Raw genomic sequence first — 22,863 nt, forward strand, 5'->3', positions numbered from 1 at the left:
TGTCTGCTCACCCCCCTCATTCATTACACGATGGCCACACTGACCTTTCATTTCCTCCACATCTTTCCAATCTCAGGGTCTCTGTGTGTGTTGTTCCCTCTGCCTAGAATGCTCTATACACATACATACGTACACACACACACACACACACACACACCTGATCTTTTCCCACTATACACGCATTCTTTGCCTTGCTCGCTTTACTTATTCCTATAGTCTCAGCTTATATGTCACTTCCTCAAAGAGGTTGTCCCTGACCCCTAATATAAAGTGACTCCCCAGTTTTATACTCTCTTAGTGCCTGATTTTATATCTTCCTAGGATGGGGTTACTTGTACAGCATCTGGCTCCTCCTCTAGACTCTAAGCTCCCTGAAGACCAGGGTGGTTCTGTTTTGCTCACCTATGTATGTCCCAGTACCAAGCATTGCCCCAACCCATAGCAGATGCTCAATAAATATTCAGTGTAAATGAAGGAAGTGTATTTTATTACACCATTTACTTACACTGAGGGATATTGTAAAAAATAGCTTCTAAAGGTAAGTGTAGTCATATTTACTCAAGATGATGTTCAGAATCCTTTTCACTACATTATATTGTTATAAGTGTTCTCTTTATGAAGAGCCATAGGAGAGAGTTTTTTACTTTCAGTTCTAGGAAGAGTAATGTTTTTCTTGAGTAACCAGTTGGTGTTTTGCTACTATATTCCGAAAGTCATACTATTTTGATTCTATAATGATTCTATTAATCATTAACCAATTAGGCTTCCCTCTTTGCTTTGACTGATTAGAAGCTCAAAGCCATTTGTAACCCTCCCCAACAGTCCCCCCACCCCTGCCCCGCCAGCACCAGAATAGACTCTAGTGATATGGATTTTGCATTCTAACCTTGCTACAGTTTAACCTAATCAGTCCTTCATTGTCCCTCAGCTCATTTTTAATTATAATGTATTTGTAAACCATCTTAAATACTCTCTGGAACTAAGCAAGACATAGTAAATAAATTAAATAATGAAAAATAATTTAGTCAATGAAAAGAGAAAGAATATCTATGTGATGAGTTGTGTTCCAGGAGTTTCAATAAATGACACCTCTTTTCGCTGCTTGAGAGAGAGAAAAAGGAGTCAAATAGAAAAAGAGCGGAATGGGTTTAAGCACATAACCCATCACAAACAGTAGTGGAAAACAAAGGCTTATGGAGGGAAGGAGGGAGGATGAGAGAGAGAGAGAGAGAAGAGAAACAGAGCTTTTACATCTGTGTCAGACAGATCTCAAACGGAAAGGTGAAGGGCTGAACAGGGCCTACCCAGTTACCGTTCTCAAACTTACCAGTCAGATCATTCTCTCCACTCCCCTGGGGGCAGTCAGGCCAAGAGTATTAATACTAAGTGATGCCTTCACGTGGGAACATTAAGCCAAGGGAAAGGATGTCCACTCTCCCCAAACATTATTGACTTATAACATTTATTTCAGCTAGTAGATATTTTATAACATAAAGTTACTGTATCAGTTTCCTATTGCTGCTGCAACAAATTACTGAAAGCTTATCATCTTATTTCTGACCTCCAGAAATGTATCTCATCAAACTTACTGGGTTGGCCCAAAAGTTTGTTCGGTTTTTTCCTGTAAGATGCTACACAAACCCGAATGAACTTTTTGGCCAACCCAATACAATCAAGGTTTGAGCAGAGCTGCATTCCTGCAGGCTACAGGGGGAAATCCATTCCTTGCCTTTTCCAGCCTCTAGAGGTCACCTTCATTTCTTGGCTTAGGGTTCTATTTGCATCACCCCAACCTCTGCTTCCATCCTGACATCTTCTCTGACTCTTCTGCCTCTCTCTATCCCTTGTAAGGATCCTTGTGATTACATCAAGCCCACCAGGTAATCCAGGATAATCTCCCCAACTCAAAATCCTGAACTTAATCAAATCTGCCAAGTCCCTTTTGCTATACAAGGTAACATATTCACAGATTTGGGGGATTATGAGGTGGGCATCTTTGGGGGACCATTATTCTGCCTACAACTGTTACACGAAATAGATATCTGTGGATGTCCCAAGGTATGAATTTGGGATATGCTTAAAACCATATCAAAGAACTGTCTCCAGTGTCCAGTACCATCCATTCAAACCAGTCCATGTATTCCAACAGTTCAGTCCACAGACAAGATATAAAATGCTTTTTCACCCTGGAAAAGTAGTTCAGGGATATGCCTAAGCTGATTTTAACCCTAAAAAATAATCACTCCTTCCCAATTAATAGCTCTCTAGCATGCAGCTGTGATGAAAGAGGCTATTTTGTTATTCCTCCAGCCTGGACTTCACCATTCCAAAACTCTCTCTGCCCTTTCCACCCCCTACTCCTAACATCTCCTAACCTCCCTTCATTCCTCCACTCCCAGAAGTGCAACGGCGTCATAAAGATGGGATAAGAAGCATCTCTTAAGAACAGGAATGTAAAGGTGAGATAATATTTAACAGAGAAATTAGGAAATTCTCCACAATTGTTCAAGAAGGATTTGCCTGGATGTTTAGACAATTTTTCTAGCCCTGCTCCTAGCTCTAGGTTATATACATAGTTTATTTCTCTTGCCTTTCCTTACTCTTTTACATTTATACTTACTTATAAGCCCCCAAAGGTCAATGCCCCTATAATTCTCAAGGTGAAAGCCCTTTAGAACCCAAGGCAGTACCATGCTAAGGGGCATTCAACAGATGCATATCTGTTAATAGATGCATGTTTTTCAATAGTGCCATCATTTGCCTGTGAGTGCCAATTCCTAATTCCTTCATATGCCAAAAATACACTCATCTGGATACTTCAAACACACGTAGGTTACAGATAATATTTTTAATCATTTTCTTTCACTGCTGTAGGCTACTGCCCCCTTCTTGCCTATCTCTGCTTTCCTCCAGGCATTTCTAGTTTTAAGCAAGTCAGCACGCGTTGACTTGTAAGGCTATTCCCTTCTCACCCTTCTTGAGATCATATACAAAAACAATTAGTTACAAATGCCATACCTCACAGAGAGCCAGAAGACCTGATCCTTGGACAAAATCTGAAAGAGAAAACTCTTTGCTGACAGTTGAAGGGCCAGCCAATGTGATGATTTTTTTTTTTAAACTGTTTGAATTTATCTCAGGAGGTATGATTAATGTTCATTTACTCTCATTAATTCTATATTTTTTAAAAATCTGTAATGTAGTTAACAGGTGTGCTTTTCTATTTTTCTCTCCTCCTCATAACTGGGAGTCAGATTTGGGAGCAGAGTCTACAGCTCTAGCACCATCCACCACAGTGCTCCTGGGAAGCATGGAGTTGGAGTGATGATAGAACACGTCCCTGGCAGAGATCAGGGTCAAGGGTTTCGGCTGCTCCCCCCAGACTATGAAATTAAGAACTTCAAAGTCTGCCTTATGTCACACAAGCCTGGATCAAGGTTGTCTCAACTGTCAGTGCTGGAGACTAGCCAAACACTCGATTACTGTCTAGCTTGGAGTGTGCCCAAGCCATGGGTTCAATAGCTTTCCTTGTTTCCTAGAATTGATCAGTTTCATTTCAAGAATTGCGTCTGTTAGCCACACCAGAAAGTATCACCAGGACCTCCTGCTGTGATTTCCTGAGTGCTAGGAAAGCTACAGTCTCACATAAACTCCCCTCCTGCATACCAGATGCTCCTGAGGGCCTATTAGAGATTTATCAGCCGGATGCCATTCTCTCTAAAATGTACACCCTCTTGTTGGGGGCAGGGCAGATTTGAAGCTATCCATTTATTTAACAAATACCCATTTATTGAACATCCATTATTTTTTTAATTAATTTTTGTTGGAGTATAGTTGCTTTACAATGTTGTGTTAGTTCCTGCTGTACAGCAAAGTGAATCAGCTATACGTATACATATATCCCGTCTTTTTTGGATTTCCCTTCCCATTTAGGTCACCACAGAGCATTGAGTAGAGTTCCCTGTGCTATACAGTAGGTTCTCATTAGTTATCTATTTTATACATAGTAGTGTGTATATGTCAATGCCAATCTCCCAATTCATCCCACCTCCCACCTCCCCCTTTGGTAACCATAAATTTGTTCTCTACATCTGTGTCTCTGTTTCTGCTTTGCAAATAAGATCATCTGTATCGTTTCTCTAGATTCCACATATAAGTGATATTATAGGATATTTGTTTTTCTATTTCTGACTTATTTCACTCTGTGTGATGGTCTCTAGGTCCATCCACGTCTCTGCAAATGCCACAATCAAGACACTATGCTGGGTCCTAGAAGTTGGTCTTTGCCTGTAAGGCGTTCACAGTCTACTCAGTTATTAAGTGTTTGTAGACCTCAATGTGTTGGGGAGGGTGGTGGGGGAGAAAAGAGGATATATTTTGATAAAGAAGAGGAAAGAAGGATACCAATTCCTAGGCCAGAGAGGAGGAAGTGGGGTGAGGGGAGCTCACCCAGAGAAGGCAAATTTGTCTGATTTCACCAGCTGCCCGTTAAGCTGTGTCCACACAGGTCCTTACAGTGGACAGACAGACAGCGATAGTAGCTACTTCCGCAGGTCCAGAAACACACTTGTGTAAATTAGGTCACAGAACTTCAAACAGACACTCAGAAATCCCCACATAGAAGAAAACACATTGGTTTGGTTTGGTTTGGTTTGGTTTGGTTTTTTGGAGTATAATTGCTCTACAATGTGTGTTAGTTTCTGCTGTGCAATTAAGTGAATCAGCTATACGTATACATGTATCCCCTCCCTCTTAGACCTCCCTCCCACCCGCCGCATCTCACCCATCTAGGTCGTCACAGAGCACAGAGCTGAGCTCCCTGTTTTTTACTGTACTCCAAGCTTCTGAGTATAATCTACTGAAATATTGAAATAAATGACTGAGAAAATCAGCCCATTTCATCGTCCCATTTGCCCCAATCATTTGCCTCCCTCCCTTTCCTCATGCTCTCACATTTTGAGGTCAATTTCCCCTCACTAATGATCCAAGGGAGTGAGACAAAATTTTCCAAGCCTCAAGATTACTTGTTTCTAATTCCATCTTTTTACGGTCCTCTTTTTTGGCTGCAGTCCCTTCCATGCCTCAAATCCCTACTGAGGAAACTGGCAGCCCCGTCAGGAGGCTTCCCCCATTGCAGACACTTTGGGCTCTTTGCAGGACCGATAAGGTGACTATGCCCCACCCCCTTAATTTCTGAAGCCCAGTGAGGGGGCAGGTGAGAGTGAATACTCCAGCTGCGGACCAGATCCAGCTTCCTTTCTGCATTGCCTTTGTGGGGTACACTTGCGTGCATATATATATATATATATACACACACACACACACACACACCATATTTAAGGGAAGGATAAGAGCCTTGTCACTTGAAGTGAGGCCGGCAGAGCAGTAGCAAGGGCACCAGCTAGAAGCTTATTAGAAATGTAAATTCTCAGGCCTCACCAGACCGACTGAATCAGAATCTGCACATTCACAAGAGCCATCATTACCAGCCAACCCCACCTCCCCATCCTTCACCAAACATCCTCATGATTCACATGCACTTCTTGATGACAGCAGGGGAAAAAACAGCTCCGGCTCTTCTCTCTCCCCATCTCACACTCGGATGAAGGGCCACCTGCTGCATGTGCTATCTTTTCTATCTCCATTTTGGAGCTATATTTCTTGGAGCCTGAAGAAGAAGCTCTTGCCTTGACTACACCAAGGATGCCTTCTATATCATTAATAGAGGGATGCTTTGGGTCATTGGTGACCAAGCCATCTGCAAATCAGCACCTTTATTTATCAGCCTCATTCTTCTATAGCTCATGTCCTGTGTCCCTCACCTGCCACACTATACACCAACTGGCACTGGTATCAGTTCTCACCTAACAAACTCTGTCACAAAAAATATTCTTTTATTTATTATCTACTTGTTGAATCATTATGATAGGCCAAATATTATGCTATACACTTGTCCTCTAGCTGAGAGCTTGTAGATCAGACTGTACAGTCCTAACGTAGAGCCCTTGTATTAGTCAGCGTTCTCCAGAGAAACAGAACAAATAGGACGTGAATATATAGACAAAAAGATCTATTATAAGGGATTGGCTCAGGTGAGTACAGAGACTGGGAGTTCCATATCTGCAGTGTGGACCAGTAGTCTTAAGACCCAAGAGAGCCAGTGGTACAGATGGAGTCCAAAGGCACTCTGTTGGAGAATTCCCTATGACTCAGGAGAGGGTGGGTCTTTTCATTCTACTCAGACCTTCAAATGATTAGATGAGGCCCACCCACATTATGGAGGACAATCTGCTTTACTGATTAAAATGTTAATTTTATCCAAAAACAACCCCCACAGAAACACACAGAATAATATTTGACCAAATATCTAGGCATTCCATGGTCCAGCCAAGTTGACACATAAAATCAGTCATCACAGCCCTTATTAGAAATTCATAATGGGAGGAGAGGAGAGGCACAATCATCACAAGGTAGGGACAGCAGAGCCGCAGCAAAGGTAATAGACATGAGTTGGTGTGGCCTTCCTGACCATGCCAACACTTTGGTCTTCTGCAACATCCTTGGTCTACCCTTGTCCTGTTATCAGTGCCATCATGGAAGACAGGACTCAGTAGCATGTCATTCCATCCAGAAAAGAACAGGCCAGACAGAAGTGACAAGAGTTTCTTTATCAGCCCTCTCTCCACCCAGTCCTAGGCACCCCTGACAGCTAGCCACTCAAGAACTGAGCCCAGGCCCATACGCCCTTCCTGACACAGCCAGCTCAAATCAGAAGTTTAATAATCCTTCAGAATAGGTGTGGGTTTTCCCAGCGGAGAGTCATAGGACAAGACCAAGGGAAGGACAGAGAAGCCACAAGTCAGAGAGCTCTCTGGGTGACCAGGTCAATTTAGGGCAACCCTGGAGATATCCAAGCTAGGCCCAAACCGCCTAGGCATCTAGACTGAACCAGCTCCTGGACCTGCGCTGGGGTGGGATCCACACTGGGCTTCTGAAGATTGATGCCAATTAGAATAACCCACCCCCTTCCCAAGTCCTCTTTCCTTCCTCTCCATCTTATTTCTCACTCCCACCCCCATTTTTGTCCCCAGCAAATTTGACTTCTTTTTCCCCTCTTTGATATGGTAATTTCTCTGTAGTTAGTGGCAAAGCCTCCCCAGCTCCACTGCCCTACCAGGTCCTGCACGCCTAACTTCACATTCTCTAGACCACAGTGCCAGTGACCTGTGGTATTCACACCCCTCCACACATGCAGTCCTGACCCTGTGTCCACACAGCTTCCACTGGCACAACCTCCTTTTGCTTCTGACCAGTTAGTGATGACTCAGGAGGACCGTCATCTTCTCTCTATCCACTTTCTACCCTTGAGCCTTTCACCTTGTGGTCTAGCAGAGTCTGCAGTTCCATCTACCTATGGTGTCCTTGACAATGTGGTTATTTAAACTGCTGAGTGTCTAGGGGTTCCAGGAGAAAGACATGGTGCTACTATCCTAAGAGTCTGGCAAACAACCCCTTGACTTATAAAACAAATATCTGAATTATAAACGTGTCAGGGACACAAGAACAGATATTATAAATGTTTATTATCCTTCCCTTCCTCCTTTTGCTGAAGAGAGAAAGTGCCTTTGGCTACTCAGATTTCCTCTCCTCCAAAGCCCAAAGGAGAGTGCCAATCAAGCCTTGGCTTTCTTGTGTGGCAGAAAGAGACCAAGATATTTACAGAAGGTGTGCTGGTGATGAACGGAGAGAAGGGACAAAACTTCAAGGCTATGGTAGGCTGAGAAAAATACTGAGAAAAAGATGATTTTAAGAGGCAGTGCTATGGTTTATAATTTGAATCCCCTTTTGGTATCTTTATCTTTCACTTAAGGTTAGAGTGGTTTATGAGGACTTTAGGCTGTTAGTGTTGTGTGTCCTTGAATGTGAAACCACATGAGACCATATACCACATGGTTCCCCACTTATTTGTTACATTTTTTAAATACTTGAAAATGCACAGGAACTCTTCTAGATTAATGGTACCTCACCTAAAATCTGACAGAAAAGCAAAAACATGAATACGAATTCAAAGCCTCACATTGCTAATCCACTGACCCAGTTGACCTCAAGTGCCAAGAATTTCATGAAGCCTCTTTCTAGCTTTGGGTGACAATGCACACCACAGGTTCTGATGGTAGCTGACATTTGGGGCATCCCTTTTACTGGCTATGAACCTCTCCTTAATGGGACTGACTAGCCATGAACTTTACATTGCTAACAAGCATCCCCAAAATTATACTTTTCTTTTTAGATGGTCTGAAGAAAAACAATTGGGGAAAAACATGTGAACAAGGACATAAAAGTGGTAGATGTTACCCTATGCAAATTCTGAGAAAATACTTAATAAAGTTATACAAGATGGTCTCTTAGATATTCATTGCAGAAAAGAGCCAAGAACCGTTTTATCTCAAATTGTCACACATCCTCCTTTGATCATAATTAACCAGCAACTATTAATATTTCTTGACAGTTCTTAAGAACTAGAAAATAAATATGCTACCTGTAAAGAACCCCATATTAGACTAAGATAAATGAAATAAATAAAGGGAGAAAACCACAAATACATAAAGTTCTAGGATCCTGAATAACAAAGAGGCAAATGAGTAAATATAATCCAGGACAACAACCATACACGAAAGTAGAAAACAGAGAAAAATCACTTAATGTTCTCCAAATAATCTTGTAACGCTTTGGAAAAGAAGTTATTGAGAGCAGAAACACACACTCTAAATATTCACTTGACTACTTTATTTCACTCTGCCTAGACATTGTTCTATATTTAGAACCAATTTACTGCTGTTGTCTTTACAGCTCATATTATTTCTTTTGGTTTGCAACAAATACATTTGGCAGATTCCAACATCCTCAAATGCACAGTATTTTCTTGGTACCTACGAAATGCAAATATAGGTAGAGCATTAGTGGTTCATCATAATTCTCTGAAAAAGATGAGTTGCTCTGCAATACACAGCTCATAAACCTCCACTGCAGTAGACCTATTCATCACATGTTCCTCCTCATAAAAATATAAGCTTGGTCCTACAACCTAAAGTAAATCTGGATAAGCCTAAGACAAAATTAGAGAGTGAACCAAGAAGAAATGGTAGAACTTCCGTGATGGGAGACAATTTAGATGATGTTGACTCCAATCTACATATAACAGTAATAAGAACAACAAAATAACCACAATTTTTAAGCACCCAAATATCTTTTTTTTTTTCTGATTTACATGTTCATGGTAACCAAGTATGGAAAAAATTTTACCTCAATGTTCTTTCAAAGTTTCCATTGTAAGGTTGTTCCATAACTGATAAGGGCCAATCCCCAACTGCTGAACATTTAGATTGTTTCCAACTGTTACTGTTATAAACTTTTTGGTGATATATAGTCTTATACGTGTATATTCTCGCGCACTTGTATGATTTTGCCTGAGGATACGTTGCAGAAACAGGATTGCCGAGTCAGAGGGAGACCCTTGGTTAGACTTTTGATCTATACTGCCAAACGACTTGACAGAAAACTTGAATCAATTTACATATCCTCCAGCAGCATATACCTGCCACCTCTTTATGTATTCACCAGCCCTGGGTGTCATTCTCTTCATCTTTGCAAATTTGACCAGCCAAAGATTGCATCTTGTTTAATTTGATTTTTTTTACTCCAATATTCATTGGCCTTTTATTTACTTGTAAATTTTCTATATTCTTTATATATTTTCTTTTGTTTTAATTATTATTCTTGTTAATCAGAAAGCACCCTTATGCATCAAAGATAATAACCTTCTTGACCATTTTTCACAATATATGTGAACATATGTGACTTTTTTAGTCAATATATCAATCATTTTCTTTATGGTTTTCTTCATTTGCTTTTATATTTTCAGAGTCTTTTTTTTATTTCCAAACAGTAACCAACTATCTAAATGCCATATATTGACTACTTCATCTTTCCCCATTGCTACTTATCATATACTAAATCATTACATATGTAGCATAGGTTCAGTGGCTGAGATTCCTGTTCTGGATCATTGATTCTTGCACTGATGCTATACTGCTTTAATAACTTTATAATACATGTTAACGTATATTAGCACAATTATCCTGTCATTCTTTTTTAATTATTAGCTATTCTCCCCAACTAAATTTTGAATATAACTGCTATAATCACTCTGTCATGTTCCCAATTCAAAAATTCTATTGGAATTACTATAAACATATTAAATTGAGAAGATCTAACATCTTTATGATACAGAGCTTCCCACCCTAGACCATGAGCTGTTTCTCCATTTTTCTTCTTTTATGTTTCTCAGCAAGTAATGGGAAGACCTTTTTTTCATAAAGGTCTTCCCATTACTAGACACTTCATAGTTTTTGTTGTCCTTGTGAAAAGGATATTTTCCATCATATTTTCTAAGTAGTTACAGCTGGTACCTGATAGAATTTTTATGAGCCTAATAATTCATTGAACACTCTTCACAGGAATACACTATTCCACTTTTATCATCACCTAGGTGTTTGGATTTCCTTAGTGACTATTTCTAGACAAGGAGGGGAAAGGACTGCTGCTACACACAGACCATCTTGTGCCTGTATTGTGTGTCAGATAGGATCAAAAAGATAATATCTGTGTAGCATTTTATAAATTTTAACTTTTTTTCCCTTATATTACCTCATCTGTTATTCACAAAACTTTCTAAAGTGAACAGGATGCTCTAGAGTCATCGAGCTTATCATTATTCTCATCTTAAAGATGAGAAAACTGAAATTCAGATCTGAATCACTCACTTAGAGAGTTTGATAAAAATGCAGACTTCTGGGCCCCACACCAGGCCTACTTCCTTGGAATCTAGGGGTGGGATGTGAAACCAGGAACTCTGTGTTTTTTAAACTAGCTTCCCCAACCTAAATGCCCCTCGACAGACGAATGGATAAAGAAGTTGTGGTACATATATACAATGGAATATTACTCAGCCATAAAAAGAAACGAAATTGGGTCATTTGTAGAGATGTGGATGGATCTAGAGACTGTCATACAGAGTGAAGTAAGTCAGGAAGAGAAAAACAAATATCGTATATTAACGCATATATGTGGAACCTAGAAAAATGGTACAGATGAACCGGTTTGCAGGGCAGAGATAGAGACACAGACGTAGAGAACAAACGTATGGACACCAAGGGGGGAAAGTGGTGGGGTGGGGGGTGTGGTGTGATGAACTGGGAGATTGGGATTGACGTTTATACACTAATATGTATAAAATGGATAACTAATAAGAACCTGCTATATTAAAAAATAAATAAAATTCTAAAATTCCAAAAAAGAAACAAAACACTAGCTTCCCCTGGTGACTGCCGTGAAACATCGATTTCCCCAAGTCTAGGTCAAGGCTGAAAATAAAAGTATCTGCCTCTAAATTAGGTATTTATTCCACCATACCTCAATGGCAGCTTAATTATTATGAGTTTCTAGCAATGTATGAATGTCACTGAAGGAGCTGGGTTTTTTGTTTTTTTTTTTTAAGTATCTCTTTATACAGAGGATCATGCAAAAAGCACACCCTGGTTTGCAGACCACACACCTCCACGTGCAGGCTTCACTTATAATTCAGTCACTGCTTCCCAAAGTCCTAATCAAAAGACAGCTCCCTGTACTCTGTAGTTCATGCCAGGGAGGCTGGCTACTATGGCTCATATGGCCACAGTGAACCTCAGGACACCTTGCCAGTGGTCCTGCCCCACTGATGGAGTCTGGCAGCCCTGTAGCTGGTGGAAGTTGCCTGGAAAAGTGGCAGAGTACCCCAAACACTGATCCCACCCAGGGTAGCCACATTTCCATGGCATCCCCTTGTAAAAGGTAGGCCAGCTTTAGTGTAGGACACCACCGCTGATGAGCTCATCCTACCACTACTACTACCATCCAGAAAAGCTCATGGTGACCCTTTCGGGAAAGGCCAAAGGCTCATCTGGAGAAAATATATGCCTCAGAGAAAACCTCCGCTTTAGTTGGAGTTTAATTCACTTTTCAGTCACTGAACCAATATTTATGGAGCCACATGCCAGGCCCGTGCTAGATCTTGGTACATGAAGATAAATAACACAGCACTTTAAGGCCCAATGGGCAAGTAAGCATGGAATGACACTTAAGGTAGTTGGAGGACATAAAGGGGGCGTTACAAAAGTGAGTTTTCCAGGTTATGGAAGTTTTCCAGGCTGACAGGTGTGGGGAAAGCATTCCAGAATTTCTTTTCCAGATTTCCAGAGGGAACAACTTAAACAAAGACATTGTGAGTATAACAGACTGCAAGAAGTTTGGATTGTAGGAGGGTAAAAAATAAGAGAGATCTGGAAAGGTAAACCAAAGGCCAGATTACAAGGACACTGTACACTCTTGGAAAGTATTTGAATTTTATCTCGGAGATGAGTGGGAGCCACAGCCACGTTAATCCTGAGAAATGAATGAGCCTGGAGAAATGAATGTTGATTAGGAGACTTTTGCAATTGATAAGGTTGGGGGTTGCATGAGGACAGCTACACAGATGGGAAGGGGAGTCCGAGTATCTAGAGATACTTAGCAGGTAGAAGTGGCAGGAAGTAGAGACCAAATGAATGTTGAGGAAGTAAGGGTGAGGCCAAGCAAGACTCTAAAATCCCAGGATGTGAATGTCATGGAATCGTGGCTCTGTCTTTGGTTTGGCCTCATCCCCAGCCAGTTCCAAAGGTCCTGGAACCACACAAGCTCCTCCCCTTCCTCTTTCCTTTCACCCCCCTTCCTTCTCCTCCTCCCCCTCCTCCCTCATCAAACAAGTACTGACAAGGGTAGACCTTTCCTGAACACCCACCCCATACCCAACTTCATTTCAGCAAGCTCTGTTCCCAGAAGTATTGTTAAGAAGCCATTTGCTCACTGATGTCACCTTATGTTTGTGTTAGCTTTCTTGTACACAATGTTTATATTCATGATCTTCTTTTCTCCTCAAACTTCCAGTAAGAACTGAGAACGTAGGGAAGCTGTAACTTGCTCGAGATCCTAGAGTTTGTTCACAGTGAGTTCAGGCCTCCAGCCAGTTCTTCTGCCTTAAAATCTGGGGTGGTTACACTACAGACTGAACAAACAACCACAAACTAAATCCCCTGTCATAACAGGCATACCTAAAGGAGAAAAGAAACATGACCAGGGATGGAGATGCATGGCAGAGGTATGTTACCCTGTTCACAAGGAACTCTTGTTACTGTAGGACGAATATACACACCTAACGAAAGAAAACCCTCAGCTCAGTGTTCTAATGGATTCTCAGGGAGACTGTTTGGTTTCCCCCCAGTCTTTGTTCTACGGAAACAGGACCTGACACCAGTACATCAAATAAGAGACTTGCCTGAACAACTTTTATTTCACACACACACACACACACACACACACACACACACACACACACACACACGCTGCTGCTTAGGAAACAAGAGGCATTCTCTGCAAAGAAAGGAAACGAGCTGGCTGAGGGGGGGGCCAGTGTAGATGGATGAGGTTTTCAAGCCGCCTTAACAGGAACACGTAAGTTGGAAGGATGAAACCGCACCAGGAAGGAATTCACCACCATTCATATTTATGAAAGTGTATTATCTATTTCTAGTTTCATTCTGTTTTCTAACTTATTTTAATTTGAGGGAAATGTCATCCCAGATGCCTCTGAGTTGCTTCCTTATAAAGTGAACATGCACATTTGTGAGGCTTAAGGCACGTCACAAACACACACAAGCAGCTCCTAAGAGCAGACCCTGGTGCTAAGTGAGTCACAGCCCCAGATGGGATCTTCTAGAAAGGAGGAGGAGCAGGGGATGAGGGTCAGTTCAGAGAGGGAAAAGGTCAGCGAACACTGCTGAAGATACTCAGTCAGCAAGCATGACGAGGGTCAGAACTGAGATTCTTCATTTGAACTCTCCTTTTTGTGCAGCACCCCAGACATAGACAAACTGTAGTGATGATTACCCCTGACTTTGGAACAGCTAATAAAGAGTTTTTATACCTCTTTAGGGTAAAGACAATGTGTTTATCTTCCAGGTGAGGGAGAAACCTGCTGACCTACCCAACATCTCACCAAATGAGTAGATAGCTAAGTATGGACTTGAATTCGGTCATGAAGAAAAATTATCTGGAACTTGTATATGAGGCTGAGAACATGCAACTGTCCATGCTAAGGCAGTGTTCAACACCCTTCCCCCGAGGCTTAGTAATCGAGGGGAACTTACCTTTGTCTGATTCTGCTATTAACTAAAAGTTTAGCTTTTCTGAAGTTACATGTTAACTTGTAAATCTTGTTGGGTCAAGATGCAAATAATTCCTGTTTAGTAGAAAGGAGAACACCAAAGGCTATCTTTTCCGTAGGACAACAAGCAGTTTTCCATGGAACTTAGCCATCTTATTCTAACATTTTGCTTTTGAAGTACCTATAAATGCCCAGTTCTTCAAAATGCTCTTTGAACAAGATTTATCATCTTACTGATTCTCTCATTAACGAGTTAATAAATCTTTGACATATTTGCATGGGGCCATATTTTTAACTTAATTAAAATTCTATTTCTTGCTATATCTATAAATCTAGTGTTTCTTCCTCCAAAATAGTGCCTAGGATGGTACTAAAGGTATTATTAGTACCATTAGTACCACCCTAGTACCATTAGGATGAGGCATAGTCAGGTATGCCTCATCCTACCTGCCAAATAGAGTACATTTGACATGAGTGATGCAGACAGCCGGCTATGTGCTGGGAACGGAGGGGCACTGGGAGGCTTCCTCTTACCTGACCTGGCATTTCCACCATGCCGGTTCTCAGGATTCATCAGATATTCATCACATTGGCTCCAAAAGATTGCTCTTGGCGGATGAGATGACCAGTCCACCACCCAACAAGGCAGGGGCTGTGAACCAGGTTCCTGGTGCTGCTGATGGGCTGGACTGATGGTCTGAGCTGGCTTACAGGGAGTGACCAACACTTCCTCATCCGGGTTTGCAAATGACATGCAGTTTCATGAGGTGACTGAAATGCTGAGACGGGGTGGTGGGGAGATAGGACAGGCTCACGTCCTGCCGGGACACTTTCTCTCTGGGTGAAAGCAACTGACCCTCAGGAGAGCAAACCAGTGACTTCAACTTCATTAGCACCTCACTCCAACTCATAAAATTAACCATCCAATCTGCACCAAGAACAAACACAAGGAAGCCAAGAGCTTAATGGATTTGGAGAGGAAGGCCTTCAGTTTACATACTTAACAAGCCACTGACAACTTTTCACGCTTTATTGAGAGAACCATCTGAGCCATTAGCAGGTCATTTGACCCACTCTCTTTAAAACCTCTCTAAGCTCAAAAAAAAAAAAACCGCTAACAGCTCCGAGAATAGAAGATGATCTGGGATTTTAGCCTGACCACTGTCTGCCAGGCAGGTTTGCTGGCTGTAGGTACTTCCCAGCAGGTAGCGTCTTGCCAGGATGCTTCAAGCTGAAGCTCTGCACATTTCAAAGGACCTCCTTCTGCCTGAGTTGCCCCTGGAGCTTCATTTCTGTTCTGTGGATTCAGCAACTACTACGTATGCCAAGAACTGTGTTGTGTACTGTGTGGGGTATGGGGTATGGAGATTCTGTCCTCAAGGGCCTACCTGTCCGGTCAGAGACACAAGACATTGATCTAAATAGCTACCATTTAGGGAAGAAAGTGACTGGTAATTCACAAATACTATAAATTTGTTGTGCCATTTCACGTGCACTGGGTATACAGGGGAGAGCAAGACAGACTGTCCCTGGTCTTAGAAGAGGTTCAATAAGCATTTGTTGAAGGAGAGGAAATAACAACTTCTCAGCACCTACTATGGGCCAGGCTGTGTGCCAGGCATTTTCGCATTTAACTTCCTCCTCACAAGTATTCTCTTTGATGGGTGATGTTCTCCCCATTTTTAACAAATAGGGAAAGGGGGACTCAGAGGTGTTAGGTGACTTTCCCAAGGTCATTCAGACAGTGAATAGCAAAGATAGAATTCAAACGCAGAACCATCTGACTTAAAAGATCCTGCTCTCTCAACGTCTCTACATTTCCTATGATCATTTTTAGAGCATACCTTCCTTCTATGCTGATCTGACTAATTCATTTCCAAACTGAGGAGCCTCATAGAGCCCAGGTTGGAAAGCGATAAGGCATCCATTGCTAGTCCAAGATAAGGACTCACAAAGCCATTTGCATGTTCCACAATATGTGAGTAATGCTTGGATCTGTCTCTGGCTGTCTGTCCCTTGATGTTCTCAGTCATCAACTGTGTGACCCACTTATCTTCCTTCTGATAAAATGGGAGAATCAAAGGGCAGAGAAGAGAGAATAAAAGTGATTTCCAGAGATGGGGGCACGAGGGCACTGCCCTGTTCCCTCAGGATTCCTCCAGCAGGGCTGGTCCAACAGAGTAGGCAGCAAAGCTGAAAGCTGACCTGGCTTCCACCCAAAAAAACTCATCCTCCCTCCTCTCACCATTTTGCCTTAACGCAAGTAAATTATTTTCGTTCCTTCTTTTTCGCTTTCTTTGGGAACAAGAATTCAGGACTTTCATAGTTTAACAAAGCCTTCAGAATAAAGGCTGTATTAGTGAGTCGGGTGGGCCTGAACCTACATGCCCTGTCTCCCCCAATGCACCCTGGGTAGCTCGTGAACCACCCCTCGTCCCACCCCCAGTGCACCCTGGGTAATTCTTGGCCATCCTTGGGACGCAGCTCAGACGTGTCCTCCAGAAAGCCTTCTCTGACCACACTCGAGCAGTGCGCGTGTGCACGTGCAGTGGGGCCCCTTCTGCACGCTCCCACACCCGTCCACACTGCCGCCAGCATAGTGATCACTGCACTGCCCTGTACCCTCCTCTCCACGCTCCGCGGCAGGACGAGTTGGATCCGGCCTTTACGCTCCCAACACTGAGGGCAGTCCCAGAACCCAATAAACTCTTGAGGGAGGGAAGGACAGAGGGAAGGGAAGGCTGGGCTCAGACTCTCAGCCCGACGGCCACCTTTCCCGGGCTGGTGCTCGCCTCAGGCCTGGTACAATTCTCTGCAGTCAGAGCTGCCAAGGGAGAAAAGCGTGAGGCCTGAGGAAAAGCAGGCTGGAAGGAATGTTTGTTCTCTGAGAAAACTCAAACAAGAGCTTCAGGGCTCCAGTGACAAAGGTCAGAGCCATCGCTTTGGAAATTCTGCAGTGCCCAGCGGGGCCGTGAGGGTGAGTCAGCTTCTAGTACTTACTCCGCAGATGGCCCTGGGCCTCTAGGTCGGGGGACCATCCAAGGGGGTCTCCAGAACGGCTGCCCCTAACCTGTAAGTACTGGGCTCACTAGAGGCAGGAAATTCCATGTTGTAATGGCTGGCTTTCTTCCCTTCATTCCTGATCCATGTCTAGGTGGTGAATTGGCCATTAAAGAAACCATTTAGGCAGACTTTAGGAACATCTGACTGGGCTCCAAGTGTGCAGGAAGAGGAAAATATAACAGGATGAAGAGATCGGGGCTGCACCATCTCACCTTCATTTCCATTGCTAGCCTGGCTTATGAAAGGAAGTAAAAATGTTTAGGCGCCCCTCTTCGATGTTGTCACTAGCGTTGGATGGAGCTGGGTTCACCCCTTAAAAACACACATGTAAAAGCTCATCTGCGCAGCTGCTGCCATGTTATCAAGCTGAACACACGTTGATCTGAGCAGATTAGAAAACTTGTTCCCAGTGTCTGGGAAGGCAGTGCTTTTAAACAAGTGCTTTTCAAAGAAAGAGCCATTAAGAAGCACTTTGCATACACGTAGGCCCTGAACCTGAAAACAAATAAAAGTCAGATCAGTACCAAAGCAGCAACTCCGAGCATCAGGCTAGAGAATTTGGCTGGCATATTTTAGAGATATGGTTATAAAAGGTTGCTATTCCATTTATCTTTCGTTTCCTGCACAGCTAATGGTAGGAGAAATCAAAAATCATTTTTATGTTGGACTTGCACATTTGTATTGAAACATAGTTGACTCACAATAATGTGTTAGTTTTAGGGGTACAGTATAGTGATTCAGTTATTTTTTCTGATTGTATTTCATTATAGGTTATTATAAGATAGTGAATGTAAATCCTGGCATTTGTACATTTTTTAATCAACTAGGAAAAATCACATTCTCCTTCATATTTTACTCTTTTTCCAAAAAGAGATTACATTTTTGTGGAAATTTAAATCTGCTCTTTCCATTCACCGAGAGAATCATATTACTCTTGCCTTCGATTGTTCAATCTCAGTTTAGTTTCAGGTTGAGACTTTATTTCATTTCCAGCCATGTAAAGAGCAGCTGGTATCCCTCTATTACCTCTCACTTTTGGACATCATTGCTTGGCGAGGCAATAAGCCTGCTGAGTAAATCAAACTCTCTACTTTTCACTCTATATATGCCCTTCAGGTATGTGAGATGAAACCCATATAAAACACCTCCTACTGCAACTAAGGTTCAAACTGTAATGAATCAGTTGAGCTAAAGCACAGAGATATTTAATAAAAACACTTTTTGAAATAAATGTTAAGCCCTTCGCATTTCATTATTAGCTTTGCCTTATAGACTATAACATAGGCAGGTGGGTTAATATCCTTTGTTTTCAGGGTTTTTTAATATTTTGATGACAAATAAAAGCCGCGAGATTTCTAACAGAAAGGTTGCTTACACGAGTCTATATCCCGAAAGGTGGCTCAAGCCAAATGAAAGAAGAAAATAACCTAACCAAGAAAGAGTCCAGCATCCTTTTCCTTCAGGAGTTTGATATTATAGGGCCTAATCAGGATCAATGAACAGCCTGCAGAGTGCCCTAGTGGCACCAATAGTATCCACCTCGGTTGAGAAATTTGGACTTGGCTCAGCCCATCTGCTCTCACTGCAGCCCACGGTTGCCTTGCATTTGGCAAGCATGCTGTCAACTTGGTTTAGAATATACACGGGTGAGGCATATGCTTGTCCTTGCTGCCCAAAGAGATGCTGGCATAGAGAAATGTGAAGACTCCTGATTGAAGCTTGCATTTACAGACTCTCCTCTTTTCTCTTCTCCCCTAGTTACTGTGACAGTGGGAGGCAAGCAACACTTGCTCGGACTGTATGACACTGCAGGACAGGTACATTTTTCTTATCTTGATTCATTAAGAGTTTGGAGGGGGGAGAACGATCCATTTGGCTAGGCATATGGGGACTAACAGTACAGATATTACCTCCTCTGATCACTTGGGGCAAATTTATTGTCTACCTAAATGACAACCAAAATATTCTGAATATCTTAAAAATATTTATAATTACAGAAAACTAAATCATTGTAGGATTCAAGGTGTTGATAGGCAAATAACCATTCATTTATTGATTGATGACTATCACTAACCAATATAACATATTTGGCCAAGAGTTCCAATTTCTTCCTACCCATACCAATTCCAGATCCAGGATTACTGAGTCAATTTCATAAATTTTAGTTTCACCCATATTTTTTTTTTCATGTTATATTCTTTGCCTGCTCTTTATTTGAATTGCCTAACAAGCTGTGGAAAGGTACAAAAAGAGATAGGGGATGGGGATCAAGGAGTAGGAAGAAGATGGATTAAGTGTTAGAAGGAAGAAAATCCAGGATCCTGGATGTTTTCCCAAAGTGAGGGTCAATCCCTGAATAACCGGGATTAACTCTAAATTCTCCAAGATTCCTGAAATATGCTCATTCTGTCAGAAATATTTCTTCAAGTTGGAGAACCTGGCCAAACAATAATGTAAGGCAATGGACTGGCACCCTCAGTGCTTAATCAGTTAGCACACGGTCTGCTTGGGTGAAAATGCCGCTTTATCTTTTTTTCCTTGCATCCCACACTCCACTACAAAAAGTTCCTAATGTTACAAGTTCATGGGCTAGAGGGGAAGTGGTTAAGCAACTGACAGTTAGGGCCCAATTTCTTTGACAGAGCTTTTGGTACCATACATCCTGGGTCATTTATTTAGGTCAAAATCAGCAGGTTGTTCAGTCTGTCCAAATGCATACATCTTAAGTCCTTTGGAGTGAACATTAGACCATGCTTATTCCCACTGTGAGTTTCCTGGTAATTGTTATTTGCAGTTATGCATTTGTCTAGACTTTTTTCACAATTATCTGGAGATATGTCTTTTTGCTCAATTTGATACCTCTATACTAGAAAAAAAAAACATAATAAATAAAATTCTCTTTGGGATTTCCGTGTGCATTTGCAAGAACCACTGTATAAATGTCTGTGGAACATCAAAGTCAGATGTTGGGCAGGCCCAAGCAGTGGAGAACTTGGAAAACCTAGCACCACACTCAAGGCTCCTAAAAGCAACCAGTTTCCCCTCTCTGGCTGATGGGTGTTTTAGCCAACTACTCTCAGGAACTGGAGAGTGGAGGAGACCTCTCATATCAATACCGAGGCACACGACTAGAAAAGGATGCCCACAGATGCCCAGATTGGAAAAGTGATTTGGCTCCTCTGAGCTAAGGTACAGGGCTTCAGTGCAGCTCATGCTTGCCTGCCCCTCCACCAGAAATCGTTCCAGCTGGAACGATTCGGGCTGGAGTTGCCTACCCTCACTCAATCACACAGTCATTGGGGTGTCCCCATTCATCAGGGACTCACAGCCTGAAAAAAGAGTTCACACCCTTTTCCTCCATAATCATATTTTACTAATATAACCCAGTTTGAAAAATTCAATACAGCAAGGATTACTGCCTGATTCTGAAACCTCTTTCTGTTTCCCTTGCCTTCTAAAAATGCTCTCTGTGCCCCTTGTGCCCCCCCAGTTCTCCCCAGTTCTGTAGCAATCCACCACAATTGTTCGCTTCTGTGCATTAATTGCACCCAGAACATCCTCCCTGGCCTCTATTTAATTTTGAATCCAATAAAACTGCATATAAGCAGTTTAATTATTCTTTCCCACTGCTCTGTCCTTAGAAAAATTTAATAATACTAGGATAGGAGTGGAGACTCTAAGGCAGTGGAAAAAATATCTTTAAACTCCAAATTGACCCAAACCTCTGACACAGAAGAAAGTGATGAGCACCGATAGAATATAACAACAAATGGGTTATAGATAGTTCTTCAATTTACCTTTCACTTTAATGCTTTCCACCAGCTACTTTGAAAGCCCAGAGGTTCACAAGGTTCACGGGGGAGCGTAAAGCACGAGGAAAAGAAATCAGAACACATCTTAAAGCTCCTTATAGGACTAAAACTCTATGATTAGGACCTTGAAAAATGACCTCGAGAATGCCTAAAAGAACTGGAATAATTAAGCAAAACAATTTGAGGCTAGACCTAAGGAAGACCTCTCAGCAGTAAAGGACCGTTAGGTATTGGAATGCATTCCACTGGAGGATGACGCGTAGGAATAATTCATTTCGTGGAACAGTGGTTTTCAGGCTCCAGCAGGGATCAGAATCACCTGTAGGGCTTGTTAAAACCCAGTCACCGGGCCCCACCTGCAGTGTTGCTGATTCTACACGTCTGGGATGGTGCCTAGGTATTAATACTTACGTTTCTGACAGGTTTCCCGGTGATGCTGCTGCTGGTCTGTATACCATACTTTGAGAACCACGGTTCTAGAACCTTACCACTCAGAGTCTGGTCCACCAACCAGCAGCATTGCCAGGGACCTTATTAGAAGTGCAGAATCTCAGGCTCCGTCCCCAGCCTACTGAATCTGAAAATGCATTTGAAGAAGATCTCCAGGTGATTCGTATGCACATAAAAATTTAAGAATCATGACCCTCGTAAGGCCACACACTATCAAACTCTTAGAGGAAAACATAGGCAGAACACTCTATGACATAAATCACAGCAAGATCCTTTTTGACCCAGCTCCTAGAGAAATGGAAATAAAAACACAAATAAACAAATGGGACCTAATGAAACTTAAAAGCTTTTGCACAGCAAGGAAACCATAAACAAGACCAAAAGACAACCCTCAGAATGGGAGAAAATATTTGCAAATGAAGCAACTGACAAAGGATTAATCTCCAAGATTTACAAGCAGCTCATGCAGCTCAATAACAAAAAAACAAACAACCCAATCCAAAAATGGGCAGAAGACCTAAATAGACATTTCTCCAAAGAAGATATACAGATTGCCAACAGACACATGAAAGAATGCTCAACATCATTAATCATTAGAGAAATGCAAATCAAAACTACAATGAGGTATCACCTCATACCGGTCAGAATGGCCATCATCAAAAAATCTAGAAACAATAAATGCTGGAGAGGGTGCGGAGAAAAGGGAACACTCTTGCACTGTTGGTGGGAATGTAAATTGATACAGCCACTATGGAGAACAGTATAGAGGTTCCTTAAAAAACTAAAAATAGAACTACCATATGACCCAGCAATCCCACTACTGGGCATAAACCCTGAGAAAACCATAATTCAAAAAGAGTCATGTACCAAAATGTTCACTGCAGTTCTATTTACAATAGCCAGGACATGGAAGCAACCTAAGTGTCCATCATCGGATGAATGGATAAAGAAGATGTGGCACATATATACAATGGAATATTACTCAGCCATAAAAAGAAATGAAATGGAGGTATTTGTAGTGAGGTGGATGGAGTTAGAGTCTGTCATACAGAGTGAAATAAGTCAGAAGAGAAAAACAAATACAGTATGCTAACACATATATATGGAATCTAAGGGAAAATAAAGGTCATGAAGAACCTAGGGGCAAGACGGGAATAAAGACACAGACCTACTAGAGAAGGACTTGAGGATATGGGGAGGGGGAGGGGGGAGATGTGACAGGGTGAGAGAGTGGCATAGACA

The 22,863-nt window shown here is 42.0% G+C and overlaps 1 protein-coding gene across 1 annotated transcript in view; it reads left to right on the top strand.

The window, feature by feature from the left end:
- The window catches only part of RHOJ (ras homolog family member J), an 83,137-nt gene that overhangs the window by 41,411 nt on the left and 18,863 nt on the right, over positions 1-22,863 (top strand). The window contains exon 2 of the mRNA XM_059914370.1: positions 19,118-19,176. Within this exon, the coding sequence (XP_059770353.1) occupies positions 19,118-19,176 (59 nt within the window). The remainder of the gene's footprint in view (positions 1-19,117; positions 19,177-22,863) is intronic.

The sequence above is a fragment of the Balaenoptera ricei genome, chromosome 2, assembly GCF_028023285.1.
Source record: "Balaenoptera ricei isolate mBalRic1 chromosome 2, mBalRic1.hap2, whole genome shotgun sequence".
Classification (NCBI taxonomy): domain Eukaryota; kingdom Metazoa; phylum Chordata; class Mammalia; order Artiodactyla; family Balaenopteridae; genus Balaenoptera; species Balaenoptera ricei.